This window comes from Papaver somniferum, unplaced genomic scaffold (assembly GCF_003573695.1).
Source record: "Papaver somniferum cultivar HN1 unplaced genomic scaffold, ASM357369v1 unplaced-scaffold_47, whole genome shotgun sequence".
In the NCBI taxonomy this organism is placed as follows: Eukaryota; Viridiplantae; Streptophyta; class Magnoliopsida; order Ranunculales; family Papaveraceae; genus Papaver; species Papaver somniferum.
The window spans coordinates 269,877-282,810 of NW_020647304.1; the positions used below are offsets into that span (position 1 = coordinate 269,877).

The 12,934-nt window shown below is 37.6% G+C and overlaps 1 protein-coding gene across 1 annotated transcript; it reads left to right on the forward strand.

The window, feature by feature from the left end:
* The first annotated feature begins 541 nt into the window (after nt 1–541).
* Nucleotides 542–12,228, forward strand: LOC113342778. Its single transcript, XM_026587206.1, has 8 exons — nt 542–817; nt 928–993; nt 1,088–1,114; nt 1,390–1,437; nt 1,950–2,011; nt 2,138–2,176; nt 2,499–3,106; nt 11,765–12,228. The coding sequence occupies exons 2-8, from the start codon at nt 964–966 to the stop codon at nt 11,845–11,847; spliced, it is 897 nt and encodes a 298-aa protein (XP_026442991.1). The 5' UTR covers nt 542–817; nt 928–963; the 3' UTR covers nt 11,848–12,228.
* The last annotated feature ends 706 nt before the right edge of the window (nt 12,229–12,934 follow it).

The following is a 12,934-nucleotide window of genomic DNA, read 5'->3' on the forward strand; positions in this document are numbered from 1 at the left end:
TTGTTACACTACATTCACCCAAAGGGTTCACCGCTTCCCTTGCGGGGTTTAGCAGAGATTCTTAAGCTCCACCACCACCACCGCTTCATCATCACCACTTCAACCAATTAGTTAACTAGGAAGGGTATTTTGAGAGAGGGTATTTTCGGAGAAGATAACACTGTTTTATTCAGAAGTGTTAAATCAGATGGTAAACGAACACTTTGTAAATGAATTACAAAAGTATGATTATTTTGTGACCGAATTACAAAAGACATGGCCATTCTGTAATTGGCCCAAAAAAGTACCATGTAAGAAATAAATAATTAGATCAATAATTCATAATGATTGATTAGTTGACAAATCATAAGCTGCTTAATAAATTACAATATCAATCTCGAATGAATCATCAAGAAACTATTTGTTAATTAAAAGAGTCAAACTTAGTCAACCTATAAACAATGACATTAAGAAGAAAAAAAAGAAGAAAAAGAAGACGAAAATGCCGCTGCAGAAACTTCTAATAAATACTAAAAAAAAACATGTGGCTGTGAGGCGTCCACATATGATTTTTCTCACTCCTTGGATACCATTCCAATCTGCCTCCAGGCGGTTTAGATCCAGTTTTCATTCCGTCCTGCGGTGTACAAACTTTAAATTTCCCCATTGTTTTTATTGTTTCTGATACAAAGTCTTGGGTGTTTGTGAAGTAGGTAATTGTAAGCACAACATTATTGTAACATTCCCAAGTTTGTTGTTGGTTCTGGTTTTTGATTACTAAAACTTCAAACATCTTTTGCACGAAAAATCTGTTATAGAACAGCAGAGGAAGCCTCGTGTAAGCTTCTATTTATCATCTGGTTTTGTTTTATGCTAAGGTTGTGAAAGATTATATCTAACTGGTTTTGTATTTTGATTCATATATGTACCTTGTAACCACCTTTGCAGAAACGTAGACAGAAGAAGAAGAGTTTGGGAAGTACCATGAGTACAGATCAGTGCGAAGCTCATACAGTAAGCTCCTATTGTATCTTTTTCTTTGGTTTTATGTGTATGGCGAGCAATCAGCAAATCAATTTGACTCAATACAATGGCAACAAATTTGCAGGAACAGCAGCAGCAGCAAAAGCCTCATGTAAGCCTCTATATTTGTTATCTGGTTTTGTTTTGAAGATAGGGTTGTGAAAATTAATTTCAACCGGTTATGTTTTTCGATTACTCTTGTGCTTTTGTACAGCCATATTTGGTTTCTACACTTGCAAACACTTTTACAGAACTGCGATGAGCATGGGAATACTTATTCTGAGAAAGTGATTCGGGCAGAACTTTTTTTTTTTTTTAATTTATGTCGAGCAATCATCGATTTCAGGTCCTAATTCTGATTCTTTTACCCTGCTTCAAACTTTGTAGGAACAACTAGAGCTAACCTCAACAACAGTCGATGGAGGAAATCATTCCGTAAGTTACAACTGATCATGTAATTTATTTTTTAGAGTAGTTCCTCAATCGTGCATTGCCTTGTACGAGGGGAATGAAAAAATTTGCTCTTTGGATCAGGGTGTTAGCATCAGTTGTATTGACAGGCCGTACTTCGTCAATCGTATTGAGTCCCCTGTTTTACCTTACAGATTTAAATAGTTTTTTGGTTTTGGGGCTGTTGTCTCTTTTTTTGTTATTTCTCTGTACTTATGGTTCCGTCTTAATACAATTTTGACTTGTCAAAAAGTCCTTCTCAACTGTTACAAATCCAGTACAAATTTTGGGCTTTCTGACCATCAAAACCTAAGTGTACTAGTGATGGCTTGATGTCATTTAGAAACACGATATGATACTGCTCGACTGCTTAATTAGTAGACTTGTTTGGACTATGAAAGATCACCCTGTAGGCTACTACATATTATCTGTTTATTTTTAGACTTGATGCTGTAAGAATTTCAATTTTGTTGTCTAATTCCATTACTTTACCTCAGAAGGAAGTCTCAACTGTAGAACCAAGGAAAACAAGAGAGCAACGGGAGGCTATATACAAAAGGTAGCTCTCTCATCATTCTCATTATTTTAATAATCTATATTTAATTTGACCTGTTCGTAGTAAGTTTTTTCTATCAGTTCCCCACTCTTATCATTGGCATCCGTGTCATGTTTTTTTTTTCAACAGGGAGTTTTCTCAAAATTGTGTCAAGGTTGCCAGATTGAGGTATTGTCTCCAAACATGTTACAAACCTTTCTTATCCTTTTAATTTCTTCCAAAGATAACATAGTGTGCCATGTCATCTGAGATCTGTGGAACATACCAAACAACGTATAATCTACAAAATTGTTTTATTGCCAAGTTTATGCATATCATGTTGAAATTGAAGTTATTGAACTAAGATAATCTTTTATGCATATCACGTGTCTCTGTTATCTGTTCATATACAGTATGCAATATAACTTATATTCTTGTATTGTATGAGTTTCTCGATAAACCTGATATAAACTGAAGTTGATATTGCTTATAACTAATTTATCTTTAACAGTGAATGTGGTACTATAATCTACCGTTATATACCAACGCGGTCTTTTTGGATGAGAACGTGTCGTGAGGAATGGGGAGTAACACTTGAAGAAACTACAACTTTAATTAAAGATAATCCTTCTCATCATTTCTATATTGACATCTGCGGTTCATATATGGGATATGGGGTTATTCTACGTGATAGTATGATGAACCCAATAGTTGCTCTTTCTAGCATTTTGGATCATCATATTTCACAGTTTTATTCTGATTTGCAAGGGGTATCCGAGGGTTTGAAACTGGCAATAAAGTATAACATTCGTAACTTTGTTATGGTTTGTACTTCTGAATATATTCCTCAATATGTTATGCGAAGCTGGGAACAAAAAAATGAATGTTCTTGTCCAGCAAGAGATGTTCCTGACAATCCCGAAAAGAAAAAAAGTTATTGCGTTGATTGTTCAAGGAGTTCGTTAGATGAGATTGATGAAGAGGGGAACGCAGGCGAAATATTACCACTCATTGATGAAATTTTTTATGATGCTTTGGAGTTTGAAGGCTTTATATATTTTAATATGCATACTGATGAATTGTCAAGACTTAAAGCTGTTTGTCATCTAGCAAATTCGGGAATGGAGTAGGAGCTGAGATTACCTGAAATTGAAGAGGATGAAAAACTAGCAGAGATTCTATATAAGGATGTTTACAGTCACATATCTGAGGAGGAGGTGTTGCAGTATCAACAGCTGATGTTGCAGAAACATTGACAAAAGGATGAAAAAATGGTACTCTCTAAAGATGTTTAGCTCTTTTTTTGTAACTAATCTGCACTTATGGTTCCCTTTTAATACAATTTTGACAACTTGTCAAAAAATCCTTGGGATTTTTAACAAACTGCCACACTTGCAAATCCCGATTCAAGAAAATGCCACCGTTTTTTTCAGAGTTTATTAAATGCCACAACCGTTAGATATTTCGTCAGGGCCCACTAACTCGGTCTATAATCATTGAAAAAATCAATACAACGTGTCAACATTACCTAACTACCCTTGAATTCGTGTTGGTCCAAACTCGACAATGACTCACACTATTAGGTCGATTTGAATCAGTCACAAGAAGCAACATTACCTAACTACACTTGAATTCTCTTTCTCTTTCCTTTCTTCTGTTCCTTCTCCTTCTTGTTTTTCTCCGGCGTTCCAGAGATGAAATCTCTGTTGAGAAAATCTTGCAGAAAATTAGTGAAACCAATCAACCGAGTGTGGTGCTGATGAGTTCATAGTTGGGTTTGGTTAGAATCCACGATTGAGTTGAAGCGAAGTGTTTCTGTGAAGGTTAGAGTTTGATGTTGAGTTTATTTGGAATTGATAAGCTAAACGGGATGTTAACAGATGAAGATCAAAGGGTTATTGCTAAATTGAAGTTGTAGTATTGTCTTGAAGAAGAATTGAGATGTTAATGAAATTGTGAAGAAATTAGGGTTCCTGAAATGAATTTCGAGATTCAATTAAGGGTGAATAAGAAGGAATTAAAGGATGGGTTGAATAAATTGGAAGATTTTGATGGATGAATTGAGTTTGATTGAGAGAATAGAATATTTGGGAATTGAATTAGGGTTGGTTAAGAACTGATGTTGATGGATGAACTGAATTGAGGGTTTAGATGATTAATTGGAGGTGAGTTTGATCTGAATTGAGAGTTACGGTTGGAGACTAGCTTAAGTTCAATAGTTAGAGTTTGTATTTGGAACTCAGATGAATTATGAAGTTATCTGGGATGAACTGGCTGGTGCTTGAGTAAATGAGTTTGAGGTAATTGGTCTTCTCTATGAATTTTGTTTAAGTTATGCAGTTTTGTTGTTGAATTTATGGACGTATCTATAGACAGTGAATTGAGATGGATAAGATGAGTATGGTGGTTATGACATGAAACCATGATTACAATTTAGAATTTAGGTTTTGAATGTATGTTGTTGGTGTTGTCTATGCAGATGGAAGCACTGGTGGAATTGAGATCTAACAGAAGGAAAGACAAATTTGAAGCTCCTGTTGTTGTTGACTGATCGAATGGACATTAAGCTCACTGCCATGGAATGAATGGGTCTGTGATAAAGAGGGGTTTTGAGTTGAGGTAGTGATTCATATGCATGGTCCTAGTAGTGTTGTGAGATGATTGTGTTGTGAATGTGTTTGAGTTTGAGTTATGGGCTCAAGATAGAAATTGAATGTGTTTGTGTTAGATTGAATCATTGCAGGGACACTATAAGTTTATTGGATGTTAGAGAACTGAAAAAAATGAAGCAGCGATGGAAGTATAGATGAATGTTAGGAATTTGCAGGGAAAATGGCTGAAATTTGCCTGAGAAAAGCGCAGAAAACAGCTGAAACTCGATCTAATCTTTGTTATGTTGAATCAACTCGGTACCGGCGATGGCTTATTCTGGTTAGCACGATGACCGATCCAACCAGCCAACTCAGACCGGCAATGACTTACACTGTTCAAAATAAGGAATGGGTTTGGTGAGTTGGTGGCAGATTTGAGGGTGTATATGTCTTTTACTAAGCTGGATAAATGCCACCTATGCACTAACTGATGGCAACAATTTTTTTAGATGAAAAAGGTCAAACGTGTGGCATTAAATAAACTCTGAAAAAAACGGTGGCATTTTCTTAAACTGCAATTTGGAAGTGTGACACTTTATTAAAATCCCCAAAATCCTTCTCCACTGTTACAAATCCAGTACAAACTTCGGGCTTTCTGACTATCAAAACCTAAGTGCATTAGTGACGGCTTGATATTTCGGGTCATTTAGAAACATGATAGGATACTGCTCAGCTGCTTAATTAGTAGACTTGTTTGGACTATGAAATTTGTTCATTCATCTTCGGCACTATTTCTGTAAGTTTATTAGTTAGATGTTGGCTCTGTTTTAGGAAACATCAAATTGATTTCCTAAATCTGTTTCTGGCACTGTTCAAGTTTGTGTAGGAATCTTGTTTCTTGTTATATTTGGATGTTGTTCTCTATTAAGACTTCTATTTCTAGGCAGATTCTAATAATTATCGGTAAATATGAGTCAGATTTTGGTGTCTAATTCCATTACTTTACCACAACAGGAAGAATCAACCATAGAACCAAGGAAAACAGGGCAGCAACGGTTGGCTATATACAAAAGGTAGCTCTCTCGTCATTCTCATTATTTAAGAATCTATATTTCATTTGACTTGTTCATAGTTAGTTTTCTATCAGTTCCCCACTCTTATCATTGGCATCCCTGTCATGTTTTTTTCAACAGGGAGTTTTCTCAAAATTGTGTCAAGGCTGCCAGATTTAGGTATTGTCTCCAAACGTGTTACAAACTTTTCTTATTCTTTTAATTTCTTCCAAAGATAACATAGTGAGCGATGCCATCTGAGTTTTGTGGAACATACCAGACAACATAGCATGTTGCTTGTTTACAAAATTGTTTTATTGCCAAGTTTATGTGACTTGTTTTCTAATCTGTATCACTAAATGTTGAACTAATATAAGCTTTTATGCATATCATGTGTAAATTGAACTACGATAAACTTTTAAGCATATCATGTGTCTTTGTTATCAGTTCATATACAATATGCAATATAACGTATATTCTTGTATGATTTTTTCGATGAACCTGATATAAACTAAAGTTGATAGTACTTGTAACTTGTTTATCTTTAACAGTGAGGATGGTACTGTAATCTACGGTCTTATACCGTCTTTTTGGTTGAGAATGGTTCGTGAAGAATGGGGAGTAACATATGAAGAAACTACAGCTTTAATTAAAGGTCGTCCTCATCATTTTTATATTGAAATTTATGGTTCGTATATGGGATGCGGGGTTATTCTACGTAACAGTGCGAGGAGCCCAATAGTTGCTTTATCTAGGGTTTTCGATAATCATGTTTCACAATTTTATTCTGAGTTGCAAGGAGTGTTAGTGGGTTTGAAAGTTGCAATCAAGTACAACATTCGTAATTTTAGCATGATTTGCACTTCTGTAGTTATTCCTCAGTATGTTATGCTAAGTTGGGAAAGGAAGAATACATGTCGTTGTCCAGCAAGAGATGATACCTTGAATGCCGAAAAGAAAAAATATTATTGCGTTGAATGTTCAAGGAGTTTATTAGATGAGTGTCATGAAGGGGGAACTGTTAAAAATGTAAACTTGATTTGGAATAATCAAGAATAATCTAGAAGAAGGAAAGTCTAGATTATTCTAGCTAGTACCGTACGGCTGGAGATAAGTCTAGATTTTCTAGACAGTCAAAGATGGGTTGTGTAGAAATGTGTATAGTCAGTCCGTAATAAGAATACTCTAGAGAAACCTAGAGCATGTGGAGTCGGTCAAGTAAAGCCTATAAATAGGCATGGGTGTGCTCAGTTGTGAAGTGTAATCGAGTGACAACATCAAGTGAGGTGTAGGTGTAAGTCGAAGTGTAATCTAGTGAAATCCAAAGTGGGTAGCAAGGTCAGTAGTTGAGTGAAAGCTAGTGTGATTTTGGAAGAAAGTTAAGGTCTTGTAAGACCACAGTTGTTGAGTACAATAAAATCCAGTTTTGTTTAAACACCAACTTGAGTGATTGTGAGCCTTTTTTTTAATCATTTCAATACCAATTTTCACATCACTTTCGACACCCATTTAACCTTTAACCTTAAATTCATTTCCAACAAAGTGGTATCAGAGCCATAAGATTCTAATGGCCAGTGAAATGTTTCCGTTTCATGTACCTAAACTCACCAAAGATAACTATGAAAATTGGAGTATCCAAATGAAGGCGTTATTAGGCTCGCAAGATGCATGGGAGATTGTAGAGAAAGGTTATGTTGAACCGGATGATGAAGCGGCGCTTCCGCAAAATGAAAAAGATGCGCTACGCATTTCAAGAAGAGAGACAAGAAGGCTCTCTACCTCATCTATCAAGGAATGGATGAGTCGTCGTTCGAGAAGATATCGAGAGCTATTAATGCAAAGCAAGCATGGGAGATTTTGCAAAATTCATTCAAAGGCGTGGACAAAGTAAAGAAGGTGCGGTTGCAAACTCTAAGAGGTGAGTTCGAATCTCTCTCCATGAAAGAGTCCGAATTAATATCGGATTATTTTTCAAGAGTTTTAGTTGTTGTTAATCAACTAAGAAGAAATGGCGAGGTCATGGGTGATAGTCGTGTGATCGAAAAAATACTACGGTCACTTGTTCCAAAATTCTATATCGTCGTTGCAATGAGGAGTCGAAAGACGTCGAATCCATGACCGTGGATGAGCTCATGGGATCTCTTCAAGCCCATGAAGAAAGAATGAGAAAGAGAAAAAGAGGGAGCGGAGGTAGAACAAGTTCTACAAGCTAAGCTTACTTTAAAAGACAAAGGAGAGAGCTCTAGTAGTAATGCTAGAGGAAGAGGACGCGGCTACTACGCGGGAGAGGAAGAGGCAAGCAAAATAACGATGATCAGAGGGTCCAGAGGTCGAGCTCCACAAGAGGTCGTGGCAGAGGAAATAATTCATGGCGCAACAATAATAGGCCAAGGTATGACAAATCTCAAGTCGAATGCTATAACTGTCATAAGCTTGGTCATTATGCTTCGGACTGTCGATCTTCTTCAAATAATGTCGAGGAGAGAGCAAACTACGCTAGTAAAGAAAATCAAGAAGATCAGACCTTGTTGGTGGCATGCAAAGGAGGTGACTATGATGAAAACTGTACATGGGTGCTTGATACGGGAGCAAGCAACCATATGTGCGGCACGAAGGAGAAATTCGTGGAGCTTGATGAATCAGTTTCTGGAAATGTGACGTTCGGAAATGGAGCGAAAACTCCGGTGAGTGGTCTTGGCAAAATTTTGATTCGATTAAAAAATGGAAGCCATCAATTTATTTCTAATGTTTATTATGTCCCTAACGTAAAAATGAATATATTAAGTTTGGGACAACTCTTAGAAAAGGGCTATAGGATGAACATGGAAAACCTTAGTCTTTTCATAAGAGATAGGAGAGGAAAACTAATTGCCAAAGTGCCAATGACGGGAAATAGGATGTTCTATCTGAACATTCAAAATGACGTCGCGAGATGTCTGACTGCTTGTGTGAAAGACTCGTCATGGCTCTGGCATCTTAGATATGGACATCTAAATTTTGGAGGATTAAAGTTACTGTCCAAACAAAATATGGTTAGAGGTTTGCCAAGAATAGACCACCCGGATCAATTGTGCGAAGGATGTTTACTTGGAAAACATTTCAGAAAAAGTTTTCCTAAGGAAACACTGACGAGAGCCACAAAGCCACTGGAGTTAGTTCACACGGACGTTTGTGGACCAATAAAGCCAAGCTCGTATGTATGGTGGAAATAATTTCCTCATATTTGTCGACGATTTTAGTCGAAAAACATGGGTTTATTTCTTGAAAAAAAATCGGAGGTTTTCTCCAATTTCAAGAAATTTAAATCCATTGTGGAGAAAGAAAGCGGCTTCGAAATTGTGGCTATGAGATCAGACAGAGGAGGTGAATTTACCTCGAAGGAGTTCGAGTCTTACTGTGAAGACAATGGAATCCGTCGGCCTCTTACGGTTCCATATACACCTCAACAAAATGGAGTTGCCGAAAGGAGAAACAGGACAATTCTCAATATGGCCCGGAGTATGTTGAAGACAAAGAGAGTGCCCAGGGAATTTTGGGCTGAAGCGGTTGACTGTGCGGTTTATCTGATAAACCGATGTCCCACAAAAAGCGTGTGGAACATGACTCCTTTAGAAGCATGGAGCGGAGTGAAACCCGGCGTCTCACACTTACGAATATTCGGAAGTATCGCATATGCTCATGTGCCGAGTCAGCTGAGAACGAAGCTGGATGACAGGAGTGCCAAGTACATATTTATCGGTTATGACTCTCGATCCAAGGGATACAAGTTGTACAATCCAATCAATAGAAAGGTCATCACAAGCAGAGATGTGGAGTTCGATGAAGAAGGCGTCTGGGATTTCGGTGTTCAAGAAAAGGATTACAATTTTCTCCCTATCGTAGAAGAAGAAGAACAACAACCACCAGTACCAGAATCTCCAGCTACTTCACCACCACCATCACCTCCAGCAGTACATCATGGTGATCCATTATCAGCAGATGAAAGTTCTAGCGAAAGGCCTTTACGGACGAGGAGTTTAAATGACATCTATGGAGACAATATATCTCTTTTTTGTCTCTTTGCAGAAAGTGAACCAATAAATTTCGAAGAAGCAGTCAAAAGCGAGAAATGGAGAAAGGCGATGGATGAAGAAATCCAGGCTATTGAGAAAAATAACACCTGGGAGCTTGTAACACTTCCGAAAAGAGAAAGAGCAATTGGAGTGAAATGGGTGTACAAAGCCAAGAAAAACGCTAAAGGGGAGGTTGAAAGATACAAGGCAAGATTGGTAGTAAAAGGCTACAAACAAAGAGAGGGCATCGACTATGATGAGGTATTTGCTCCTGTTGCTCGTCTTGAAACTATAAGATTAATTATCTCTCTAGCTGCCCAAAATAGATGGAAAGTCCATCAAATGGACGTCAAGTCAGCCTTTCTAAATGGGAATCTTGAAGAGACGGTATATGTCGAGCAGCCGCCGGGGTACGAAGTAAAAGGACAAGAAAATAAAGTCCTGAAGTTGAAAAAGGCTTTATACGGCCTAAAACAAGCGCCGAGAGCATGGTATAGCAGAATCGACAAGTACTTCCAAGAAAATAATTTTAAGAAATGCCCGCATGAACATGCTCTCTATGTGAAGGTGGATGAAAAGGGAGATATGTTGCTCGTCTGCCTATATGTGGATGATTTGATCTTTACCGGCAATAATCCAATAATGTTCGAAGAATTCAAGAAAGCAATGACGAGAGAATTTGAGATGACGGACATCGGTCTTATGTCATACTATCTCGGGCTCGAAGTAAAACAACAGAAAAATGGAATTTTTATATCTCAAGAAGGATATGCGAAGGAAATCCTTAAGAGATTTAAAATGGAGGAGTGTAATCCGGCAATTACTCCCGTGGAATGCGGTATCAAGCTATCAAAGATCGATGGAGGCGAGAAGGTCAATCCGACTCTTTACAAGAGTCTTGTTGGAAGTTTGAGATACTTAACTTGTACAAGGCCAGATATTCTCTACGGAGTAGGACTAATCAGTCGCTACATGGAAGCACCTACGGTTACCCATATGAAGACTGCCAAGAGAATTTTGCGCTACTTAAAAGGTACGATTGATTTCGGTTTATTTTACTCGTCGTCAGAAAAATACAAACTCATTGGATACAGTGATAGTGATTGGGCCGGAGATTTAGATGAAAGGAAAAGTACTACTGGTTTTGTATTTTTCCTCGGAGATACGGGCTTCACTTGGAGTTTGAAGAAGCAACCGATCGTCACACTTTCCACTTGTGAAGCTGAGTACGTCGCAGCAGCATCGTGTGTTTGTCACGCGATATGGCTAAGGAGTTTAATGAAGGAACTTAAGATGAAGCAGGAAGAACCGACTACAATATTTGTGGACAACAAGTCAGCAATAGCTTTAGCAAAGAATCCAGTGTTCCACGACCGCAGCAAGCACATCGACACACGATACCATTTTATCAGAGAGTGCATATCGGAAAATAAGGTACAATTGAAATATACAAAATCTCAAGACCAAGTTGCCGATATATTCACGAAACCATTGAAGCACGAGGACTTCATTAAATTACGAGAGAATCTTGGAGTTATTAGAAATCAAGTTTAAGGGCAGCTGTTAAAAATGTAAACTTGATTTGGAATAATCAAGAATAATCTAGAAGAAGGAAAGTCTAGATTATTCTAGCTAGTACCGTACGGCTGGAGATAAGTCTAGATTTTCTAGACAGTCAAAGATGGGTTGTGTAAAAATGTGCATAGTCAGTCCGTAATAAGAATACTCTAGAGAAACCTAGAGCATGTGGAGTCGGTCAAGTAAAGCCTATAAATAGGCATGGGTGTGCTCAGTTGTGAAGTGTAATCGAGTGACAACATCAAGTGAGGTGTATGTGTAAGTCGAAGTGTAATCTAGTGAAATCCAAAGTGGGTAGCAAGGTCAGTAGTTGAGTGAAAGCTAGTGTGATTTTGGAAGAAAGTTAAGGTCTTGTAAGACCACAGTTGTTGAGTACAATAAAATCCAGTTTTGTTTAAACACCAACTTGAGTGATTGTGAGCCTTTTTTTAATCATTTCAATACCAATTTTCACATCACTTTCGACACCCATTTAACCTTTAACCTTAAATTCATTTCCAACAGGAACGCAGGCAAAATATTACCACTCATTGATGAAATTTTTTACGATGCTTTGGAGTTTAAAGGCTTTATTTATTTTAACATGAGTGTTGCTGAATTGTCAAGAGCTAAAGCTGTTTGTTATCTAGCAAACTCGGGAATGGACCAGGATCTGAGTTTACCTGAAATTGAAGAGGATGAAAAACTAATAGAGATTCTCTACAAAGATGTTTTCGGTCACGTATCCGAGGAGGAAGTGTTGCAGCAACAACAGCTGATGTTGCAGAAACAATGACAAAAGGATGAAAAAATGGTACTCTCTAGATATGTTTAGCTCTTAGTATTGTTAATCCAGTAATTTCTTGTTATTAGTCATACTGACATATGCTTACAAACGCATTGCTTAAGTTAAACCTGCATTCGTCTAACATTCTAGATTGTTCCGAATGCCGTTAGAGTACATCTTGAGCATCTTTCTTGAAATTACTTCTCTTTTGTCCATATTCAGTACTCTGTTTGACTGTTTCTTTTAAGGCAAAGGCACTTGCACTATTTTGCTTCACTAGAATGGTTGCATCTGGTTCTGCATCGTTATTAGCGACCAATTAGGGGGAATACCACCCTCCTTGGTATCTAAACCGTTCCACACATTGAAATCTATTCGTTTTTAAATTAGTTACCCCACATTTGCTTGGCCTTGGGATATATACTATATTTGTCTGGATCCCTCCCAAGCAGAGTTGGATTTGGAATTTTGGACCAACTTCCATTGATTGTTAGAGACTCCACCGCATCATTCACTCCCTTGATGAAGTTGGTTGCTATTCTGTATATGGTTCTTCATGCTTGAATGTTACCTGCAGTCCAGTTATTCAGTTTAGTTTGTCTCTAAGATAAGCGGATTTTGTGTGGATTGCTGAAGCAGTTGTTGCAGAAACATTTGTTTACCAAGTGTAGCTCAAGGATATCACAAATGTATCTGATTTGAGGATCATTATTCTCATCCCTGATCCTCAAGCTTCTGTGATCTATTAGCAGTGCAGCTTTCGTTGTTTGTACTGAGCATATTATTTCTTCCTAAAGATTTGTCGCAGAAGAATTTTCCATTGGGGCAGGTTCATAGTTCTAAGGATGTAAAGCATTTAAACTGAATAATTAGACTCCAGCAAAATTCTCAATCCATGGTATTTAAAC

Bases quoted from the DNA above. Each gene is read 5' to 3' on its own strand.
- LOC113342778 (XM_026587206.1), top strand. From the start codon at position 964: ATGAGTACAGATCAGTGCGAAGCTCATACA. The intron at 1,438-1,949 runs GTAAGTTACAAC...ACTTTACCTCAG, and splicing joins TCGATGGAGGAAATCATTCC to AAGGAAGTCTCAACTGTAGA. The intron at 3,107-11,764 runs GAATGGAGTAGG...CATTTCCAACAG, and splicing joins TTGTCATCTAGCAAATTCGG to GAACGCAGGCAAAATATTAC.